We start from the raw sequence: 25254 nt of genomic DNA, 5'->3' as shown, positions 1-25254 counted from the left end.
ATTTGACATAATTTTATCCTCTTTTGCTTAGAAAATGTTTTTTAGGCCTTATAAATTTTTGTGCATTTTATTGGCCTTATATTTCGATAGGATTTATTGAGTTTAAGATTAGATAGTCCTTATTATTTTAAATAACTGGAGGTCGCGGTTAGGTGAACGTGGAAATGCAGTACACACTTACATATATGTCATTTAAAAACCTACAACTCTATTTGTGAAAGCTATAAGAGAGCTTAACGAATGTTTATTAAGTGAAATAATACATATGTATAAAACATGTAAGAAAGTATATGAAAAAGGCGTGATTTATATAAGCATTATTTAATCTGACTACCGACGTTGAGTAATTTCAAAGAAATCAATCTGTGCCCAATACTCACCTCACAATTTCCGTGTATTAATAATTGAAGACAAATAAATTAACAGATCTATATTATAAATTATCTTATATTTCTTATTTTCTTTATGTTATAAGATAGAACTATTTGGTTTTCCTGCATAATAAAATGTTTAATGTTGAAGTGCGCATAGTATAGTGAATTTAGAGGAAAATTTTGTAAGTGAATACCCTCTCCAATTAATTACATATGGATTTTATTTCACATTGTTTTATTGTCCAATAGAATTTGTATCTAAAGGAAGAGAAAAGTATAAGTTTTTTGTTGGGCTTGCTGTAGAAATACTTAAACATAGTTTAGAGAACGTGAGCAAAAGGTATTTTAGGGAAACACACTTATTTAGTGTACGTACTTATGACGTCATAATTTATTTACCTTAATACTAACAATGTCGAGGTATTTCATTGAAAATTTTTGTATAAAAAAGTCTTGAAACTATTGGTATTTGGTTGAAAAGCCATCGCGTTCCACGGGTACCGTCGGAAGCTAGGGTTACGACTACATCAAGCATCCGGTCACAGTTGAATATACACATGGAATAGAATCTGATTTTATAATTCTCTGAAGCGTTTAGGCAAAGATAAATTGTTTCTCAACAAAATTTTTTTGCATGATTGAGATAAAATCGTCTAATTTCACAGGTTGATATATTTTACGGCGAATTAAGCTGAGCTGTTTGCTACAACATTGGATGCTCTGAAAACTCAACTACGATACTCTTTCATTATTATAAGAACAAAATATAAAAGAAATTATATCAGTCGATCAATTGAGTAAAAGTCTGTCTATCCAAATTGTATGTATCTTTTCAGTTTTAATTGACTAAGATGCGATTCAGTTGTGACTTGAACGTGTCCAGTGGAGCGATGTGTTTAAAGGTGTATTTGGTCGGATAGGGAGTTGCATGTCGATGGATAAAAGCACTTAGGCCTTTTAACGTTACGGGTCAAACACGACCCTTGTGTGTTGAACTCTGGCTCCTTTAATTATAATTCATATTCTCTTCCCCTAAGGCCTATTCCGAATACATGTTCCCAACCCTCATACCATAGGGTGTTTATTAAGTCGCACGATATAAATTCTGATAAATTTATATGATTAATTCGTTAATGACACGTTCGGAATTAGCATAGATTTTTGTGATAGCTCAAAAGTGATTCAAATTCATAAATAATTTATCGTTACGGTTTAAAAATACATAAGTACATACAATGACACATTAATAATGAATAATTTTTTAATATCTGCAAAAACCAAAGGAGATTGGAAAAACATAAATTTCGGATATGTTAATCGTAATTTTGTTCGGACACTGTACTCTACGAACTAAATATCATTGTGTGGTGTTTTAAGCTAGATTTAATAAAATCTCATATTAAGCGCTTAGTTATATCAATATCAGTGTTATCTGAAAAATAATGGTATTGAGAAACTTGACATTAGTTATTTATAATTGTCGTCTTTCTTGCCATCATTTAGGCGCAAGGAATGATAAATTAAGAATCATATGTATACTCGAATGGTTTTCCGCATGTTAAGAAATGCTGCGTGAAATAATGATCCAGAAGAATAATAAAATAAAATTCGTATTCTAAAAAAAAAAACGTCTCTCTTTACGGCCGAAACAATTTGTTTAATTATATGGGAAGCTTATGCGCGGAAGAGGTTGGTAGCATATAACGACACTTATGAGAAAAGTGGATTAAGGGCGAAGAATTTCAAGACTCTCCATGTTTTCAGACTCTGCATTTAATTGAAATAGATATGAGCCGTTAGAGAAGAGAGGGAGGAGTAACAGAGCTAAAGAATTACACGAGCTAAATCAATCGATGCTTCTTTAAGAATAAATAGACTTAATACTACATGATTATTTTGTTTCAAATGTGTTATAATAGAAGACGGTTATATATTTATTTGTTTTTTCAGATGCGTCTTACAAAAGTACCTGGTCTACACATGCAACGTCACAGGGTTCGCAAGGTAAGTTTTTGAGAAAAATATTAATAACATTAAATCCTCACAAGAATCTGAGAAATATGGCACAATTAACATGTTAACATGTTGAATTAGAAATTGATTGCGTGATCAATACATACTATATAGCGTTATACATTTTTTACGCCTCAAAATCAAAACAAAGGGTACCCTAAATGTGGCACGCAAGCGTACAGCGTGCTTGCGCCGGCCACGCGCCATCCCCAGGCCTACAATGTAAACTTAATTCTTTGATTGACATTTACAATATTTCGGTAAGTGATGCAATATTGAGATGATTATCATTATACGGCGCGCTGAGAAGGGAGGCATTATCACTTCGCACGCTTCGATGGATCCTATTGTTATTGAGCTGTACTGAATTTGACGTCACGATAGACGATACCGTGTCAGACGTTATATATAAAATTGTATACACTAACCACGTTAAGATGGTCGAGCATTTATGTACCTGAAACAGAAATAATCATCATTCGTGATACAGCTAAGTCCATCATTAAATTGAAGCATTGCAGTACTGAATATCCGTCTGTAAAGAAAAAAATATATAAGTGAATATATTAACTCGTAATTAATAATGCGAATATCATAACAATATACAAGGGATCTTCTCGGCGTCGTCGCGTCGGCCCGTGACGACTTAATGCCCCCGGACAAAAGCTACTAACGATTTAGCTTCACCCTATTATATTTACTATTATCAAGTCATTCGTAAATCCAAAAAAATACGTTCAGTATAAATATGACACCACATTGGCCCTCACTTGGTAGTAATAATTTAAGGATACATTAAAAACAGAATTTTAAACAATTTAATAGATTCTTACAAACAATTACAGAGACTATAATATATTAAGTAAAACGATAGTATCAGTAACTTTACTTTTTAGTCTTATTATTTATAATAAATAATACTTATTACAATAATATTCGAAAGTCGAATGCTTACCCAATAAACCCCCTTTGCCTCCTAAACTTTTGTCCCCTGGGACCACTTTGATATGAATTATAAATAATCTAGCAACAACTTTATTTTAACTAAGCGATATTAATATCTGAATATTTGTTAGGTGACGCCCCTAATTAAAATGTTACCCTTTTAGAAATGCTTACAAATAAGGCTTGTTTACATAGATTAACTTTTCCATAAATTAACTTTTCATGAGTACACGATGTTATCAAATTATCTCTAGTTCTGTATTTGATATTATAGCTGTTTATGTATTAAGGATCAATTTAATTTTAAATATCTTACCATATTATTGAAGGTATTATCTTATTTGTATAATATTATATAACTGTTCATATAATTTTATTGTGAAATTAATAATTTACGGTAATTTAAAATGAAAACGTGATTTATTATACAACTTTCATACAAATATAATGAGATTAAGGTTATGTTTCCACGTTCAATAACATCGCGACAAAGATTAAAAAATAAAATAAAATATAAGGATATTTTAAAACCGGGTGGCTGGAAGGAGACGAAGCTAGAGGCGGCTACGAAAATTAACTGTGAGTGGCTTCTGCACGTTATATTCCGAGCTTTTCTGTTCTTCGTAATTTAAGTCTGGTGTGAGTGAGATAAAACACAAGGGAAAAATCGCTTTCGGCGCTACGAGGGATACCATAAGCGCCCTATTGTTTTGCGTGCTGCGAAGCGAAAACTCGTTCTATACGTATTATAAAGATATAATATTAGAAGGATCATTGTAATTTGAAACAAAAATTTGAATGAATGAAACATTTTCGTGAATAATATTTAAATATCTGCGATATAATGAACATGCCTTCCATAGTCTCGGTATTTATAAAAATTTCTTTGTTTTTAAAACAGGCTAACAGTTAACTTATAAAATCTTATGCACATATTATAATATTCAATTAAAAACTAAAGACTGTGTATAAAGAACATCGTGAGTAATTAGTTATGCGTCGTTGTGTCATACTAACCGCCGTTGGGTGTGTCAAACAAGCGCCTCCGCTGAATAGTTAGCCTTTGATGTTACGTGTTAAACTTTACAAACGCTTGAGGCCAGATTGTTTTGCGGCGAAGCAAATAAACCGAGGACAACATTTTTTTATAAACGAGTGAGGTGACGAGTGAGTGCTATTAAATATAAATATAAATTTAGATCTATCTCAATAATTTTTATATATATAGTATATTAGAGCTTAGTATACGATTTTATTTAAATACATTGTATGGAATATAGTTTCATAGATGGTTGTTCCTATAACACTGTATCGGAAAATATCGAATTTCGTATGATCGATGCCGACGGCGATAGTGCTGTGAGCAAACATCGGATAAAGCGGTCTTTATATACAGCAAATAGTCAAATACTGTTAAAATGGAATCATATTCGCATTTATATTATATTATAAAGATAATATTTAATACAATATTAACTATCTGCTTTAATAATAAAATTTTAAATAAGATACATATTTATAATTGCAAAAATTTATCCATAAACCAAAAAATAATAATAATAATAAACAAAATACGCATATTTTTGGAATATAATAAGCGTTTTCACCAAAATTTTGGATTTTTTTACAGCATCCGAAAATTTTAAATTAAAACACGATAATAGGAAAAAATTATATTTTTATTTAGTAAAAAAATAATAATCAACGCGACATAATTCTATCGCTTGTCAGCTAATATTAAAAACTATCTGAACAAAGACAGGTTAGTTGGTTTTTGAAAACATCCCCTAACAATGTCACTATCAGCACCCCAAAAATCAAAGGCTCGTGGAACATGGAATCAAAAATACACCGAAATCAAAAGGAGTTTCCACAATGTTGCTCCAACACTAACAACGCGTGAAATCCTATTGAGAGCTTCAAAGAGACTATAATCCTTGATCTCTAACAAATAATCAAAAATATGACTTAAACAATACCATGGAGGGTTCATATCGGAGTGTCATATATAGTTTTTAGCCTACGGCTATGTCAGCCCCTGTGTAAATGGGCTATATTATCTATAAAGATTTGATGCTCTGAGGCACGTTGATGAGGTGGTTACGTTAATTACGAAACAATTTGTGATCGGATTCTTCCCTTGGAACATCATAGCCGAGGTAGATTTCGGTCTCAGTTTATTATTCTACTGTTTTACTGACAATATAAACCTTTCTCAATTTCTTGTTTTAACATAATCATATTTAAAGAGCATTATAGGCCTCATTCATGTTATTTTTGCGCAATCGTCAAATGAAAAAAATATTAAATAATTTCATTAGCGTCTTGCATAATCATACTAATTCCCAACTCTTTGACATTTTACTATGTTAGATAATTATAGAATATTCAGGGTAAAAATTTAATGATATGGCATTATTTTATAAATAAGACAGATTTTTTTGTTCCAGGTTATGGCAGCAATTCCTTATCTGCTATGTCAAAATCCACATTAGATGCGCACACGCATCTTCGTCAGCCAGGTTAGTAAAATTTATTTATTAAATATAAGTGATTTATTTACACAATATCTAACAAAGACAAAGCCAGAGAACGAGGTCTAAGTAAATTTATTTACTTGTAAACGATGAGAAGGCGAAGCCACATAAAATTTTTTGAAAGAATTTCAAACAAAAGCCCTTGTGTAATGAACTAAAACAGTTTCTTTCACGCATTTGCAAGTCCTGGACAAACATTCGGACTATTTATTATCCACGGTCAGTTAGCTCGGGTGCGTTATTTGTTCCTCGGACAGCTCCCACCTCTAAACATATTCTTTGCTTTACGTTTGGAAGGGACAATTTAAATTAAATGTGTTTTTATATCAAATGTTTCCGCTGTTCTAAAATTAAACTCGATGCTATTAACAATAAAACAACAGCTTCGGAAGCTTTAATTTGTGAAAAACTTTATTTTACAGACAAGTATTCTGTAATCCTTTAAATTATATTGCACGTGATTTGGTGATTTGTAAAATTTTTCTATTTCTGAAAGTTTCCCCCGGTCCAAACAATAACTGCTCGAAATACAAAGCCTTAGAAGTGATCAATATTTCAGTGAGTTAAGGAATTCGCTTTTAATGTCTGAAGAAGTAATCTGGTAGGTGTAAATTTATTATGACTGATTTATAATATTTATCTCTTTCCATCCTTTCAACGAAATAGTGAAAATATTGACGACATAGTCATAAATATTAAATATATTTACACAGTACTCTTTTTAATATCGAAATCAAAGTGCTATAGCCTCTAAGCTATTTTATGAAAGTGATAGTTTTCATCAAGGCTCAGTATATTACAGTTTAATTTATTTACCACACCAAGACGTTCAAATTTGAGATGTCTATTGGATGACCTTTAGTCAAAAGTCGATCTAAACCAATTTGAAATTAAGGAATGTGCGAAAGTTATAAGAATTTGTTACAAACCCTTTGTGAATTTATAACATTTAATATTAGTTCAAAAATCAAACATATTTTTAAAATTAGAGATAAAAACTTTCTTATCCTCAGTCAGCGTATTTCTTCTTAAATTATGCTATGCGGTCCTCCTCAAAACAAAATAATAATATAATTGTAAAGAGGAAACATTGTTTGCTAGTTGTAGAGATTTGTTTTTTCATAAAAATCAAACTGCTACGTGCAATATTATTTTACGATATCCCACTTTTATCCAGAGTTACTTTAGCCAGCCATCCATGACGAGACGTCACTCGTCACTTCTACATTTCATTAGACAATAGCGTTTATGGGCGCGTGGCAGCCGCGTGACTTTAGGAGTCGGATTACTCGCAGTCACACCATGAAACCAATTCCTTGTACCGAGAAGTAACCCAATGTATAAAATAGCATTCTTCAAAGTACTTGTCCGAATAATAAACAGTTCAGTTTCGTTTTTAAGAGACTTTCGTATGAACATTCAAACAAAAAGTTAAAACATGACAGTAAGCGCTTACTATTACGTTCCAAGTCACACATTACAGCATGACAGATATTGTATCACGCAAGTTCTCGGCATTGAGGTACTTTATTACATGACTTATCACCGCTTTTATAATCTCAAAATCATAATCCTTATCTATCACGAATCCTCAATATATAAACGTTAAAATATCAGCCTTGTTATTGGTGATATTTTAATGACGTAACAAACTTAAACTAGGTATGTGTTGCCATAAGAAAAGTTATCTTTTAAATGATTTATAAACTAAAAAGCTTTTGATTTATTCCTCGCCTCTTATATTTTTAAGTGTTACTTCTAGTCCAGGATCACATCTATTTATCGGAAGATGCCATAATGCGGGCGATCAAAATATCAACGAAAAAAAACATGTCAAACCGTCGCGTCATCAATTACGTCACGCAAGATGTATTCGCTGACAAGCATTTAATTGTGCCTTGATAAAACAATGTTATTACAATGTGTTCGACGTTTGATCGGTCCCACCCAAAGACAAACCACGCTACTCAAACACACTCAACAAACAAGGGTAAAGATATAAAAAATAAAACCAAATATATCCAGAAACTAGTACAGTGGGTGCTCTATCAGAAGAAATGCAAAGTAATTTTGTCCAATGTCACATTGCAAATAATGATTTTATGATTTGACTTACAATTAAACAAATGTGTAATATTGAACATACCCGTCGAAGATTTTTAATAGACTATACCAGTTTACAATTTGAAATGCAGTCTACAGTTATTATAGATACTTACGTATAATAATTATATTTTTAACCAATTTGGTTAACATTAAGCAAATGCAGTAATAACCTTAAATTATTATGAAAAATAAAAATATAATATAACATTATTTGCAGGCCCAACTTAGAAGTACTTGTATTTAGAAACGTTTTTTAACTAAAAGTAGAAGAAGTGCGTCTGCTTTATAATTTACCTTTTTATAAAGTTTTGAATCGTACCTTATTTTCAAAATATATGATAGATTATTTGATTTGTAAAAAAATTAAACTTACTTAGAAACAATCTGGTCGAAGCTAGTTGAACACTTGTGTAGTCACAATTGATGATTGTATAATAATACCTGTAAATTATTCAACTATAATATTTAGCTACACTTCAAATAATATATATTATACAATAACTTACTAATTTATAATAAAAAAAACTATTAAAGTAATAAAATTAATTAACAATAAATTACTATCACTTAGTCGCCTAATAATTGTAAATCTAAAATAACTATATATACCAGAATATTTAATTCGCTGTTATAAAAAATTGTTAAATGAAAAAGAATTTTAGTCGCAAAAATAAATTATTAGAGAAATTATTTTTATATTAGAGAATTTATTATTAATTATATTAGAGAATATTAAAGACGAGAATCGATTGCACAAGCTTACGATATGTACCATTCTGAAACTAACTATTTATGGAATGACACTATTGTCTCCAGACTTATAAGAGACACCGTAAATCATTTGTACTATCCCATCTACCTGATTTTGATTACCTACTCTATTCCATCCCATCCACACAACGAGTAAGTATGTAAAATTATCTCCATTTTTAATACGAATAGTCCATTTTTTTATCGTAAAGTAATATTAGAAACGCTTTATTTTATTTCTCAAAATCCCAAAATAATGGAAAGCAATTACGAGCCAATAATCGTATGTCTTAACAGATAGAAATGTCAAAATGTATCTGCGGGGTGAGCTTTATTGAATCCGAGATTGGGGCTGAAATTGCAATCAAATGGCTAATAGCGTAGGGTAGTTTCAGTGACCTACAAGAAACGTATTTCTATGGACCTTAGCATCAAATTCATAGAGACTACGTCGGATATAGACACTGATGTAATGTATTTACTTGCATTCTCCCTGTCCTCAGTGAAACGGTAATGCAGTAATGGAGTAATTATCCATTTATTATTATTTTATTGCTACAATGAAAGATGTTTCCTCTATTTACTTCAAACATAATTTATATATGCCATGCTACCAGAAATTGTAAAGTATGGTATCATGTTAAGTGAACTACGAAAACATAGATCGTACCTAACCGAAGGTATGTTTTTCTGTCTATAATATAAATATTATGATATAATATCAATTTCATGACTTAAAAAAATAAGAATATATTATATCACCATTTAATGAAACACTCTTATTAACTTACCTTAGATTATTTTGTATCACTATCAAAATAGAATTCCTCGCTGCGGCGTGGCTGGTGTAAGTAAAAACAAACATAACTATTTAAGACTAGTCAATTTCTATATCTGGACTTCATATTAAAAATTCGAGTCAATCATAACACGGCGTGCTGTCGTGAAATGGCCAGCGATATTGATCGTCGGGTGTCTGTAGCGTCATAATTGGAATACAAATTTCTTCTTTGACGCCGCGGCCACGTCGGGAGGGTCGTGATTTGGTCTTTTGTGCGTCACGCATTAACTCCTTCGAGCTTCTAGCTGCCACCCTACTCTGTGCAACACATGAGATTACAATGTGCTTCTTATGGCTATGAAAACTAGTTCTAAAATCTTTTGCACTAAAACATGACCAACGATTTTAGTTTTACTGCTAAGGCAATAAGAACGATTACGACTTTGTAAAAATACGTGAACTCCGTCTACACCTTAACTATTAAGTGAAAGTGGCCATTGATTCCCTGAAATAGAACTCATTTTTGTTTGCCTGTGATTCGTAGAGGTAGCGAGATTAGTGTTGGTAATGGGTGCGTAATTACAGTAGAAAAGCGAATATTACGAGGTTCATTTGGCGGGCTGTGATCGTCTGAAGGGGTTCCGAGTGCTTTGGGAATTAGCTTCGCACTGATTTCATTGAACTGCAAACAGCGTACGTGATACAAGAGTATCTCTTCTCACCACTCATCGCTGATTCAAGCAATTAAGATGAGCTCAATTGGTATTTCCTTGTTGAGTTCGTTTTGTTTGACCAAAATAGTAACAAACACAAAGAAAATTGTAGACATTAAATAAGTTTAACTCGATTGATTCTTATTTAAAGGATGGAAAATGTTATTTGTTTGACTATATTGTTACCAATGTTAAATAAATCAATAATTTCATACTTTGAATAGAAATAAAAATTAAATTCAACTTCAATTGCACTAATGGTGAAAGTCAAGAAATAAAAATAAAAGAAATCCCAACTACATTGCTGGAACATCCCGCTGGTAGTGGCTCAATAAATTTCATCTGGGGTGGTTTATTTGTACATATTGTTGACCGTCGCGGGAGAGCGACAGAGCGATTCTGTCAACACGGGGTCCATAATGTCCGCAAAAAATACTCACATATGGATTTCAGTTAAATAGCTTCGGCACCAGCGCCATAACCTTTCTCTTTACTTAAGTTTAGCTCCACAATCTCAATAGTGTTCGACAAGAATCTTATTTGACAAGGTTTTAATGTTGAACATTCACAAGACCATTCACATTTCACATTTAAAAGTGACATTTTCCAATCATACAAATATGAAATTGTATCACAAAACAATCAGACAGTAATTCCAGGCAGAAGCGAGGTCGTCCCACCAATTCAATAATAAATTGAAAATATAATCACGTTTCATTCTATTCGCAGTCGTAACTCTATTTCAAACGATCAGGTGCAAATCTCCCGCTACGAAAATAAACCATTTCTAAAGCAATAGAACACAAGTGTCATATAAATTTATATATACTACACGTCATGGGCTGTGATTCGAAAGTATATTTGGGAATTATCTGAATTCAGAAGTATCATGGATCTAAAAATTAAATTCGTCATTTGCCTGATAAAGATTTCTATTAAAAAATACTTTCAATAAACATTTTTCCTAAAAAAAAAACTATCATTACAATACACCCTGCTAGTGAAACAAGTAATTTTGATATCAAAAAAAAATATCTCATTTCTTTAAGATTATATATAAATTAAAAAAAACTTGACAATCTATAGGAATGACGGAAAGAAAAAAATAGATTTAAAATAATTACCTCCAAAAACTGACCCCCCAGTAGACTAAAACCTCGAGGGGGCAGTTATTATTTAGGTACTCGTGGTAGAAAAGTGTTTGATTTTATCAGATTACATTTAATACGGGGCAATTGTAAAAAATGAATAAATAATGATATGAATCAAAACAATTTTCTCATGGTAACAATTCGAATTACAGTGCAATGTCATTTTTTTTTCAAAGTCACTTGAAATAAAAATCATACTAAACAAATTTAATATGTCATAGTCTTTTTCGGATTTCTTTATCCTTTACTATAAACCTTACATATTATATTTCATGCAAACCCCAATACGAGCAGTCATTTATCATAATCTTCTCGATTAGATCGCCTCGCCCTCTTAGGGCGTTTAACTTCCCTCCATTTAACAGTTATTATAAAAAAATAAATTCAGAGCGTGTCTTTTGTTACAGGCTAATCACCTTGCAGTGATTCATATTTAAATGTCTTATGATTCAAAAGAATATAATTAGAATTAACATTTTACTATGTTATTAAAACCTACCTAAATGCTTCAGGTCCAGCTCATTTAATTTATTTTTAAAATTATATAAGTATACGAATGTTAAGAGAAATGAAATAATTTTCGGAGAACTTTTACATTATTTCTAAAAAAAAAAAGGTTATCTCCAGAATAATCACACGCTCACTATAAATACTTTATTAGAAGTTACGGTTCTTATGTGTATCAAAGGATCAGTATAACATAGACTTGAATAAAGTGACGGTGCATATAATTTAACTTCATACTAAAAAAAATAAACATAAGCAATGCTTTTATATACGGAATCAACATATTCAATTGTTGAGTATGGGAAAAATTTGAAGTAATTATAATAAATTGAAAGCATTAAAACTCTATATATAACTAGTCTGGCCATTAATACTGTTGTATAAAAACTCGTTTTTTTGTTTTTAAACTTTTTAATTATTCTCAATTTTGCAACACGTATGTATATTATTTTAAAAACTACTTTCAATTTTGCCGCACTTCACATTTTTTTTCGTTTTCCTTTTCAAATTACAATAGGATGTTAAAAAAAAATATGTTTGCAATTAACCGTTTTTAATAAACCGTCGGTCATATTCCAGACAGCTCAAAAAAATTGTATATTTAGCTCTAACGACATTAAGTGTATGCTCACAGTTCTAAAGAACCCGCTCAACTAGTCAAAGAGGTACATCGCGAACATTCTACGTCCTTCGGTGGGGCTTGTCTCAGCAAGGAGTCACAAAACTAAATTTTTTGTGTAAACTTCATCCTGTATCAACAATTTTGGATAATGTTGTGAAACATCTAGGCTAATACACTTTTTATAAATATACAGTGGACTTCCCAACAGGACTCTACACCAGTTCGCCAGACACGCACTACCCAAGCCCCCTTGAAACAAATATTCCGGACTTTACAAGTGTTGAAAACTGGCCCTCTCTAACCCGGACCTCATCCCTTTAAACTTCAAATTTTGACCAGTTTTAAAATACATGAACTGATCATAAACTATATACGACACCGAGTCTCTTAAAAAGATCTTTGGAGCAAGCAGCTGTAATAAATCTTTTGGAAACAGTGTTTTAATCCATAGACATAAAAAGATTTAGGTTAAAGGGCCTGTATACAAGCAATAGAATAATTTTTTTATTTTTTGTTCGGACTTTTATGAATGTATGAAATATAAATTTTCATACTATTGCATTTCTTCATTAAAAATGAATTTTCATTTGTAACAGTAATTATGGCCGGACTAAGAAATATATACTATGTAAACCATCACAAAATATTAAAAAATAACATTTGGTTTACTTAAATCTAGATATTCATAACTGCTGAGGGTGATAAAACTCGAAACTAAAATTAATTGGCATACTCAGTTTTTGGTGTAAATAGAACTCATGAAGTTCGTATTTGTTGATAGTGTTTAGTAACAAAATCCATACGACCCCTTGACAATAAAACAATGGTAGGCGACTTTTGTAAAATAGAAACTTACTCGGCGCATAGCCCTTCATAATGACACATTGCAAAGGGAACTTTTGGGTATTTTTCTTGGCTACAAGCTGAAACAAAACAAAAATAAAATTTATGCACACTGTAAAATTCCATTACAGATATTCGAGTTATTTCCTTCATAATAATTAAATATTTATTTAGTTTCAATCTGTTTTGGGGTCTGGCACTTATCAAGTTTCAGAACATCTGCCTCTCACTCGTATTCACCACTAACCCCTATAGTGCCGTGATTTTTTTACAATACAAATCTTATAGACTGATTTATGTATTTTGCTCAATGATACTACTAGTTCATGGGTCTAAATATTATCAAATTAATTGAAAATGAAATAACTAGACAGAAAAAAAAAATATTAATCCAATAATTTACTCACGTATAGAAAGTTGCCTTGGGTAGATTGAATTGTAGGTAGGGTCACATTAACGGATTTTCTAAAGAACTGTCGCTGTACCGAATCCAACGTGCACCAACCAAACTTATAAATAAAACTCAATTTATCTAAAAGGAGAAAAAAATAAAATTACACTTAAATAATAAAACTGAATGTATTAGGTAGAAACTTCCCAAGTTAGGTCTATACGAACGTAACCTACGATTCTGTATGAATCAAACATTACTATCTCAATCCTTCGTTTATTAACATTTATGATGCCTTTTTGTATTGAATGTGTCCGATAAGATGTCTGTTTCAGCTCATGGGCTCGATCGAACTTTATAATTTAGCACCTATCAAAATTAAATTTATATAGCAATAGGCAAATTTCTTAGTAACGTGAATATATAGAAATTAGTGAAGTAACAGTTTTAAAACTATTCATAGAGCTTACCTCGTGGCAAAAGTTCATCCGGTATTTCCTTATCTTGAGAATCGTCTGCACCAATACTACGAAGTGAGTAACTAGCTTGGTTAGCTGGTATCGCTTTCCATCCAACAACAATAGCTAAAAAAACAGTCTCAATTTTAGCTTTATGGCCGTCATTGAAAAAAACAACATTAAAATTGCCTACATACTTAGAAATGTTGTGAGTATGCATATTCTGAAACTGTTCTTCATGGTCCCCTTCCAGGGCTACTGTCAAAGAAGAATATCTACGAATTGTGGTGTGACGCTATATAATATTTTCTAAAATACGATGTTTACGCATTAAACGGGCATAGTTTTCGATGTTATAATGTTTATTTCCTTTACGTATGAAGAATTTAAAACAGGATTGTGTGTTTTGTATTTTGTAGCGAAATTAGCAGAATATATTGTTAAAGATAAGAAAACGTTGGTTCGAAAAATACGACTTGATCTTTTTTTTTCTTAAAAATAGTAAATAATTTAAAGCACCATACTTATCTTTTACAATAATGGGTCATATTTACAAATAACAAAATACATCTCACAAGAGATTGTAAATAACACAATTAAATCATAATATTTCCCATCTTATGTCTATAATTTAGTTATTTTCGTGACATTGCTGAAGTTCATCTCAAAACATAACAGATTTTTCAATTTCAATTAGATTCTATGTTGAAGTATATTTGAAATTCCCGCGTTCTACATAGATGTCACTTTTGACATTAAATATTTTCCCTCCACTGCGTCATTCTCTCTGCTCTGATTTTTTTTTTTTGGCTGTAACGTTCGTTAATTTTTTTAAAAGTAAGAAATAAAACAAAATGTCAAGTAAATAACTGTTTTATCACAACATTCTATCTTCTATATAAAGTAATGTTTGTGATTTATTACACCTTATATCGAAAGCGTGTTTTAAAGGACAGCACCTTATTGATCGGAATGACGATTCGAATTTAATTTATCATAACAATTTGTACTTTGTTTTCATAATAGACAGTATATCAAACAATATTATATAACGCGTAACATAAATACCGAGTATGAATTCATTGTTGTGAAACAAATGCAACATAAATATAATAAACAAATAATGAAATTTCAAAATAAATATTTATATCAAAATAGCGTATATAAATACAAAGAGCACGAATGTAATTATATTTTAATTTACAAGCGTAGCACGTCATATACATGAATACTACAAACCAAGTAACATTACTATGAAGTGCGTTACAATTGTAGTGATTCTTCATTCGCGTAATATATATCCTATATCATTATTTAAATACAATATATTATTTGAATATTTTTTTTAATATAAATATTCAGTTTTAGAAATATCCTGTTGGAAATACTTTACGTCCTTGAGTGATTTAACATTAACCGGGTCAGATAAAGATTTCGGTAATAATAAGGACAGATTTTATAAATGTTAATTTTGTATTTACTTTCAAAGACTCATTTCAACGCTTAGCTCGTATAAGTTTTTTTTTTTCAAGGCAAATAAAAGGCCAGACAAGAGCTGTATGATCCTTAATAGTAATATATATTGACCGTTTATTTCTGTTAATTAATAAATTTATTATTAGATGTAATGCACAGTGAATATACTTTTGGTAACTGTCAAGAAGGGAATATAAAATTTTTCGTCCACGTCCACAAGGATCACATGGATGTGTTAGGAAAACTTATTATTAGGGTAAATTTTTTATTTACATAAAATGTATTATAAAATTTAATTATATTAACTTACACATATCAACAGGAGTGGCTGAATATACGGAGAATACCAACATGTATAGTATTGAGAGCTACCTCCTTCGAGATTGACATGTTCCGGAGTACGGCTTACGCATTTCAAATTTGCATCCCGAGAATTACTTATTGTCATTCACAAAAACGCTTCAAATACTTCTATTACGAATGGTACATCCCGAAAGAAATGATTGGTGGTATGAATTGGGACATATATTTCTATGGACCAGAGGGTGTGGTATATCAATGAATGTGACATATACATGAATTTGTAATTATCAAACGATTGAATATAACATGCGTATTCAACTTTTTATAAAGAAAATACATTATGAACTCTCTATAAGGTTTTTAATTGAAGTGATAAAATTTCATACAATTAACAATACTAATATCCAAACATTAAGAAGTTGTGATAATATATATACATAGATATCAAGCGGAGACATGTTCATTGTCTTTCTTTTGACCTTCTATCACATACAAATCAAATCTGCAACGAATGTAATCGATTAGTCACAGATTTGTCACGGCTCCCAACTTTATAACCCAGCAGTAAGCCGAGAACAGTTAACAATTATTGCTGTATTATAAAATTACAAAGCCACAATGGCTGGAGAGCGCTTTTGTTTTAAATCGCATATCGCTATAGACAACAAACTTTAAACTTTATTATAATGAACTAATGTCCATTTTTGTTTTGTATCCGAAATAAGACCCTTCTTATTGATACAATTTTCATGATTCTCCTGAACACTTATAAATAATTGTGCACTAGTCGTGCCCGAGCTTTGTATTCCTGCCATCGAAATTTATGTCTGCCAATTAAATTCGAACGTATTTATACGTTCCAGAGAATAATAAGTCCGGTTATTAATATATCATATAATTTTTTTTTATCATTTCTCACTAAATCCAATATACTTTGTCTTTTAAAAATACAAATAATACCATAAATGGGAAGCCCAAACTAATTGGACTAGGGTTAACAAGTAAATCTCCAGGTTTCTAGACCCCTTGTACTATTTTTAAAACTGTATTACGTGATAAACGTTGATAGGTGAAATAAATCGACTCTATCTACAGTAATTAAATAATTCGAGTACCCTAAGCCCCAACGGCTAAAAATAATCACGGATATCGTTCTAAATATAGAACGAATAATGAACAAAATGGCTTGAAGTAAAAAAATTTAATCGTCATGTGGACCACCCTACAATTGGTAGTCAGTATTATCTATGCTAATTCAGAGGGCTGCAAGCTGAACTCATTACTACTATTTTAAATGCAATCTATGCACTGTATCTATTTTTTTTTTTTCGGTATTTGTTGTTGGAACGTTGTCATAGTAACTGCTATCTTTTATAGTCAACCTGAAAAATGGTTATGTCCTCGTAAAAATAATAGGCTACCTAAGTGATTTACATTTCAGCTGCGAGAAAAAAAATCTATTTAAGTAACTATATTTTGTTAGGTAACGAAATTTTTTCCATGTTCGTGCAAGTTTAATTGAATTTTGGATATTATAATTATATATATTTTATATTGAAACCTCTTGAACTGTAGTTTCCTTTTGAAATTATTAACTTATACGATACTAGAAATTAAGGACAGTAGCTTTGTAGTGATTACTGATGTAAAAAAAATATATTAATGGTCAGTTTGCAGAACGGGTAACGAACTATTGAACGTATCTTACAATTGATTCCACAACAACTCTGATTACAGACAAGTGACATGCAGAAGTTATTGAAGTAATCTCAATTTTTGTTTCAGACCCCTATCAAATGTTTGGACCGACTAGCAGCCGTCTAGCGAATTCAGGTAAGAAAATTACATGCGCACAGTGAAATTAAAAAATAATATTTTTTGAATAATACCATAACTAATGACGCAGTAGGAGTCACTAATGCAAGTTGTTTAATGCACCTAATCTTATAATGTAATTAAAAGTGTTGTTTACTATCGTTTTTAAAACAATATTTATAACTAAATATTATTTTTATGTACATATATATATATATGTGTGTGTGTGTGTGCGCGTGTTATTAAGAAAAAAAAATTCAAACATAAATTCTGTCTCGTCTCATTATTACTAAACTAAAATATAGCGGAAGCAGTATTTTTTTTTTAGCAAAAACTATTTACACCATCTAAAAAATATCTTATGTTATGCTAGTTAATCTATATGAGGTATAAGTATTTAGTTGTAGATATGAATCACTTTAATTTCGGATCAATATATAAACTACTAAAATAATTTTCCCACCCTGAACGTTATTATCAACTGTTATTAAACTTGATTTACACGCTAGATGGCGTTGATAAGGTCTCACGTGAATGTGGCCTATAGTGTCACCGTTATGTACACTTATATCAACATTATCTGCATGCATCGACCCCATTGTCAGAAAGTCAAATACATAATGGGGGAACAACGCCACACTAATTAGGCACCCGTGCTTACTTACTTATGGTGACTTCAGGGGTCACTCGAATTGGATCTATGATCAGGGTTAATTTCGTAATAAATGCGATGTTAAAAAAATGTATGTATAGATTTCCTGTTTTATTATAATTTAATATATATATGTACTCTTTATATTTATAACTTACTAGATTGATTTCCTTTTTTTTTTTAGTTAAAAATACAAATTCCTATCGTGATCGAAGTTTAATTTAACTAAGTTTAAAGACATAAATTTTACCGATAAATTGACGTATATATCTACAAATTAATGAAAATTAAAGAATATTTTTTTTTATTTGAATGAAAAGGAATGATTATTTTCCTTCAGCTGGTGAGTATATAATTACAGCACATTATGCGTTGAGGCGTGCTATTCACGAGACAGGCCGGCACGTGCCAACCGTGATTATATAGCACGTTCACACGATTGACTCACCTGTATTAAAATTATAAAGTAATGATTGAATAAAAACAATACTATAATGACACATAAGAAAAGCGTTTATAAAAACGCCAAATAATCTAGCGGAACGTAGATTAATTGCAAGTCGTAAAACCGATGACGCGTATCAGACAATGCTTCAAGCATCCCGACCGAGGCGAGAGTACAGTAGAAACATTTTGACTTAAACATAATCGATATTCGTATAAATCACAGGGATTCCACGCTCGTGTGAAGCGGCCGTTGTGGTAACGTCACCACAAAACTCAGCTGTATTTTAAATGGATAGATACTAAAACAGCCAATCCGACCGAAAGACTTAATCGAAACAATCAAATCTACTAATAATATATACTACAAAAATTTATTTTGTTTCAAATTTTTTAGACATATATAAATTAGTAAGTCGTTCGTGTTTTGCGAACGGTAGTGTTCCGCTCGGATGCACTCGGCTCAAGTCGTGCGTGTTCGTAACGCAGCCGCCCAATATCGCAACATGTTCGCGGGATCCTGGCCATTACGCCTTCATGGGACATCGAATATCTATTCTCAAGCTATGTTAACCTTACACGGGATATGAACATTTAATTCTATATATGTAAAATGATGTTTATTTTGCTCCGAAATAAGATGCGATATTTATTACTAAATTATTTCGTTGGTTTTATATAATTTCTTGGAGATTAATTACTAACTATAATAAGGTTATAGTCACGTTTTTTTTCTTTTTTAGTCCAGCACTATCATGGATACACCATTTTATAATATTACGAATCGTAATTTTTTTTTATTTTATTTTCTTTCAAAGTTGTCATAAGTTTTCTCTTGTATTAAATATTATCAGAAATAAAAATGTTTTCAAAAAGGAACAAGACATATTTAGAATCTTAACTTATCAGTGAAAACTAAATTTTATCGTCAATAAATCAGACATCCCTAAATTTTATATACCATAGCCTCGGGCGCGGTAACTGCTCTTTATGACCCTCTAATGACAGGCTTACAGTATTTAATAATAAAATCTTTAAAATGGCATGAACCATTAACTCAGCATATTGTTCTTAAAATAATATCATATTTTTATAGCAAATGATATAAATATGTGAATGAAAAATGGGTAAACTGAAATAGTTGTGTAATTTTTTTTAGAATAATAGAAATAAAATCAACCAGAAAGGAATAATGATATACATTACTTAAATATTATAATTTCTTCTAGGATCTGGCCAGATTCAGTTGTGGCAGTTTCTTCTGGAACTGCTCAGCGATTCAAGCAACGCGGGCTGCATCACCTGGGAAGGAACCAACGGAGAGTTCAAACTCACGGACCCCGACGAGGTGGCCCGTCGTTGGGGCGAACGGAAATCCAAGCCAAATATGAACTACGATAAGCTTAGTAGGGCTCTGAGGTAAAAATGTCGTGATTTAAAAGTAATAGGCATTGCGATATCGGGTACCCATTTACGCTCAGCGGTGTTTGCGACTTTTTTTTAACATTGTTTTAACTGATTTATGAACGTCATTATCGAGTTTTTTTTTATTTTTTTTATTTTAATGAAATCCTATTTGTCCAGATACTACTATGACAAGAATATAATGACAAAGGTGCATGGTAAACGATATGCGTACAAGTTCGATTTCCAAGGACTGGCTGCGGCCACCCAACCAGCTGCTAGTGATCCCGCTTATAAGTACCAGAGTGATCTCTTCATGAGCTCATACCATCACTCCGCGAAGCTGTCGTCCTTCATGGCACCCCACGCTGCCATGCCGACATCCACAGGTAGGATATGTCAATAATACGTATTGTTCTAAACAATAGCTAAGTTCTGCGAATTTATCACCATAAGATTGCCTTAAAAGTTATAATCTGATTGTATCTTTGAAATAATAGCGTAATCATGGACTCGCTTTCAACTTAAATACTTAAAGCATCAAGTAAACCTGTTAAAAGGCGTCTGCAGTTGGTTTTAGATAATATCATGCACCCTTCAAACGCAGTTCCAAATGTAATCTGCATTCAATGCTAATGTACGGTACACTTGCTGGCCAAATATTGACACACCGCTTGAAACGGGATGTCACTGCCATGGGTCTTCGTCTTGACTTAATGGAATAAACATTTCATTTCGTTTACGATTTATACGGAACTTGAAACTTGCTTAAAATAGCTATTTATGCAGTTGAAATCTATCTAACTGCATAAGATTTAGCACGTGTTTTATTCAGCTTTGTTAATGTAAATCTTAATATGAATAAATAGATTTTTTTGTCCAACATCAAGAGGTAAACATGCCGTTCCGCTAAATCGTAATACAGTAGACAAGTTTATAACTTTTACGGCAATACATGCGATGCGATATTGCGAATTGTCAAAGCGAACTGAACACCAATTGGTTTAACCCGCATTAATTTTATTAATATATAAAATTATTTATCGTAATACATGTTCATTTTGTATTAACTTAGGTTAGCAAACCACTTTGTTACAGCGTCAATATTCCCGTCAGCGTCATGGAGTAATTGGGGTGGTGGTGGCGGCAACCTTTACTCACCACATTCGATGGCACCACCCCACGTCACCTCACACCTAGGCTCCTATCCTCACTACGCATGACCGACCTATTGACTCACCACGACAACACATTATGTCCACATAACATCTCCATTTTGGAACATGTAACCTATTCCTTTGTTTATTTATTTGAAATTTATCACAACAGCTGACCATTAAATCTGTAATCGCAAATAAAAATCTTACAATGATTACTCCTAACACCATAATGTGAACAGTTAGATATTAGTCATGTATATGTTTTATTTTATTTTAAGGAATCATGTTTAAAGCATCACAACTATATCATGTTAGAATTCGACGAGAAAATTGTTTATATTTAGTTAGATATTATTTATTTAATTAATTTATTATAAAGTAATTTATCGCTCCGAAGACGCGTGCAGTCGCCCTAGTCTTTTATCAAACGTTGTAAATAATAGATACTCATTAATTAAGTAGAATTATATTATTTATTTAGGGTATGAATTATTACATTTTTATTCATCGTGTAACCCTTTTTAATATGAAGAAATGTTAGAATCATCTTTTGATAAATGTAAAACAATTTTACTATTAAAATACTAGTGCTACAAAATGCAAAGTATATCATAAATAATAACATAATATTACTAAAGCTATTAATCATAAACGATACCAAAAATTACATAGTTAAATTCAGGTCTGTCAAAACAAAAAGTTTTTAATCAACCGACAGATTATCTTACTCTTGTAGATTAAACAAAACTTCATCAAAACGATCTTTAGGCTGTCATAAAAAGACGTGATAGTTCCAGTATTAACCTGTATAAAATAAGCTTAGTGTAAACCAAAAAAAAAAAAATTAAATGAAGAAAAAAGTTAAAAAACATTAAAATTAAATGTATTTTCCTTATAGAGAGTAGAAATAAAATGTGCCATTCCAATTTTATTCAGAAAACTTAAGACATTTTAGATGTTTCGTAATTTATAAAATCAATAAATTCTAATTGACTATCGATGTTCTAATTTTAAAATTTATTTTCGTTTCTAGAATCATAATCATTTCGTAATGTCGTATTTTTTTTTACACTCTTAAATTAACCAGTAGTGATTTAAATATAAAAAAAATATGTACTGATTCATCATTTATTACAAGCAGGTAACATACCGACGTTTTTTATTAAACATAATAGATTTTTGAAAAATATTTAGACCAGAACAGCTTAATATGGTAGTTCATTGCAAACGATGATCAATACATCATGTATCTAAAATTTTAGCGAATTCCTTCATTCTTAGCGATACCCTTAGAACTAGTCTGCCTTGTCTAAAAACACAGACAGTATCAACGACATATTAGCAAGTATTCACCTGATATAGGCATTCGTAACGAGGTCTTTTTATGAGAAAAACTGTTGGAACCACATTTAATAAGTTGAGGATGCGAACTATAAGGTTATAAAACAGAACTCGTAGACAACCCTAACATACCATTTTCGCTGAAATGTAAATACAGTAGTTACTATTAAAAGTGCAATCGTACTAATACACTTTAAATTGTAGGAAATATATTAATCAATCGAACGTTAGTTCTCTTGTATATTTTAAATTACCATTTTTTTTTTAATTTATATTATTATTATAATTATTATAAATTAAAAATATCTCACCCCAAGTACTTTTATTTGTACCAAATATTACAAAATGTCGGATACATAAATGACATATTTTATATTTTAAGAAATTATTTTTTATTTATACGTATTATATAATTTTATCGATATCGGTGACCGCTTTCAGCTCTAAGCATCGAGCCTGCTCCAAAGTGAGACATTATTACTCCTTTCAAAATTAATATAATTATGTATAATACGAACAGTTACCATTTATAATTTAATAAATAAATAATACAGTCAATATCATAATGTTATAATATCATTAAAGTATATATATATATATAATTTATTTAATTCTATTAATTTATTGTGATCTTAATTTTTTAATTATTTATTGCATGTGTCGAGATATTAAATCCATTAGACGTAGAGTACAATTGTATAGATGTTATTGTATTTGAAAATGAATAAAACATGTGAAATGTCCTTATGGCTATTATTTCACCCTTTACCCGACCGTGTATTGTTATAAAAAAAAAAATATCATTATTATTCAAAGAGTTAAAGACGTGAATGTGTTTTTAAATTACTTAACAATGGTTGGCACTCGTGATACATAAAAGGTACCTTCAAAAAGGACATTTTTAAAAGTTTAATAATAGTTTTACACGCATAATCAGAATTATGCTATACTTACCAAAACTAACACGTGCAAATATATGGAAATTAATAATAAAATTCAGTCAACTTCTACATGCTCCAAGATATGAAAGTAAAATAAACGTCTTTGTAATCACACATTTTATAAAAATATTAACTAAACTGTTTAAAGCCAATACTTAAAAAAAGGCTATTTAGTTTTGAATAGACAATAAACTCGAAACTACTATCAATATGCTTACACGATTTGCAACGTCACACTAGGTACATACGGAGAGTTAACAGTATAAATTGAACGAAAAACGGAAACCGCTTCGCATGTAGTATATCACTGCTAACTTGTACTAAGCGTATGATAATGAATGTTAGATTTATAATTAAACAAATGAAATTATACGTCTTACTGATAGACGTTAAACTGGGACTATTTGTCAGTTGTACGTATAACTAGTGATAGCTCAATATTGTCATTATAAGTAATCAAGGATATAAGCGGAGTTATCGTGGCTAAACTTATATGAAAATAAAATTCATTATCTCGACTTAAAACAAACATGTGTGCTCGATGGTATTGAACAGATTAAGTAAGTCATTTATATTGAGAGACCTGAAATTAGAAGCATAAAATCCATGCATAAGATTTCATCCGCGGACGTATAGAAAATATATATTTTTACAGCCGAAATATAAATCCACCATCGGTACTGTCACCTGCATATTTACATTATTATATATTATTAACACAGTAGGCCTTAGCACCAAGCCGGTTATTATATGAATTTTAGTTAGTTGAGACACGTGTAACCTTTCCAATGAAAACCGTATTTAAACACCAATACGCTGCTTCTCCATATAACCTTTGCCTTGAACATACACTCTACCTCGGCAGGGTCAGAGGCTGACCACAATGTTTAGCTTCCTTTATCTATAGGTAGAGCAGAAATACAGATTCAAAATTAATATCCATTTACAGAAATGGAAATATACCACACACATAGCAGAAATATATAAAGACTGGCCAGAGCTTGCAGTTCTGAATTCGTCAATGCATTTTCTTCGTGTTCAAGAGTTTAATGAGACGTAAGATATGATCATAATCCCAAACCAATAACTTATATACTGTTAATAAAGGACACAGAATATTCTACTGCTTGATCAAAAGGTCGTAGGAACAAGTTATTTCAATATGTATCTAAAATGTTTACCACACTATTTTACCATATATGTAAGTAGGTATCTTTATCCATATGTCACAAGTATAATCTTAAATAAACTAATATAGAAATTCCTCAGTTAAGTTTTTGTTGGTCTGTAAAATGTTTCTTTATTTAACACAGATTAACAGAGAAAGTAATATCATAGTCAATTCGAATTTTAAAATTGGAACACATTCGATGACATATTTTGGGTTAACCAACAATTGTTGCCATCGAACAAATATGAAAGCTAGAAAGCCTTCTTTTTCTCCAACTTAATAGGAAACTTAATTAAAGATAATTACTTTTTTTATTACATTTCATCGGTTGTGCTATTGATGATTGAGATTAAATA

The 25254-nt window shown here is 30.9% G+C and overlaps 3 protein-coding genes across 5 annotated transcripts in view; 2 read left to right on the top strand and 1 right to left on the bottom strand.

Moving 5' to 3' along the window:
* The window catches only part of LOC116777358 (DNA-binding protein D-ETS-3), a 50711-nt gene extending 27182 nt beyond the window's left edge, over nt 1-23529 (top strand). For all 3 annotated transcript variants that reach the window (XM_061526315.1, XM_032670863.2, XM_032670864.2), the window contains 6 exons: nt 2325-2378; nt 5783-5854; nt 17756-17803; nt 20111-20300; nt 20466-20674; nt 21384-23529. In XM_061526315.1, coding sequence (XP_061382299.1) covers nt 2325-2378; nt 5783-5854; nt 17756-17803; nt 20111-20300; nt 20466-20674; nt 21384-21508 — 698 coding nt within the window. In that variant the 3' untranslated portion in view covers nt 21509-23529. The remainder of the gene's footprint in view (nt 1-2324; nt 2379-5782; nt 5855-17755; nt 17804-20110; nt 20301-20465; nt 20675-21383) is intronic.
* Nucleotides 12754-14443, bottom strand: LOC133319952 (uncharacterized). The gene is made up of 4 exons (XM_061526316.1): nt 14389-14443; nt 14204-14317; nt 13750-13874; nt 12754-13422 (listed from the first exon to the last, which is right to left on the bottom strand). The coding sequence occupies exons 1-4, from the start codon at nt 14429-14431 to the stop codon at nt 13183-13185; spliced, it is 522 nt and encodes a 173-aa protein (XP_061382300.1). The 5' UTR covers nt 14432-14443; the 3' UTR covers nt 12754-13182.
* Nucleotides 15409-16275, top strand: LOC116777359 (uncharacterized). Its single transcript, XM_032670866.2, has 4 exons — nt 15409-15481; nt 15554-15628; nt 15814-15923; nt 15990-16275. Exons 1-4 carry the CDS (start codon nt 15445-15447, stop codon nt 16227-16229), a joined length of 462 nt encoding a protein of 153 aa, XP_032526757.1. The 5' UTR covers nt 15409-15444; the 3' UTR covers nt 16230-16275.
* Nucleotides 23530-25254: the final 1725 nt, after the last annotated feature.

The sequence above is a fragment of the Danaus plexippus genome, chromosome Z, assembly GCF_018135715.1.
Source record: "Danaus plexippus chromosome Z, MEX_DaPlex, whole genome shotgun sequence".
In the NCBI taxonomy this organism is placed as follows: domain Eukaryota; kingdom Metazoa; phylum Arthropoda; class Insecta; order Lepidoptera; family Nymphalidae; genus Danaus; species Danaus plexippus.
Note: the sequence above shows the minus strand (reverse complement) of the source record. Positions and strands in the feature narration are given on the sequence as shown.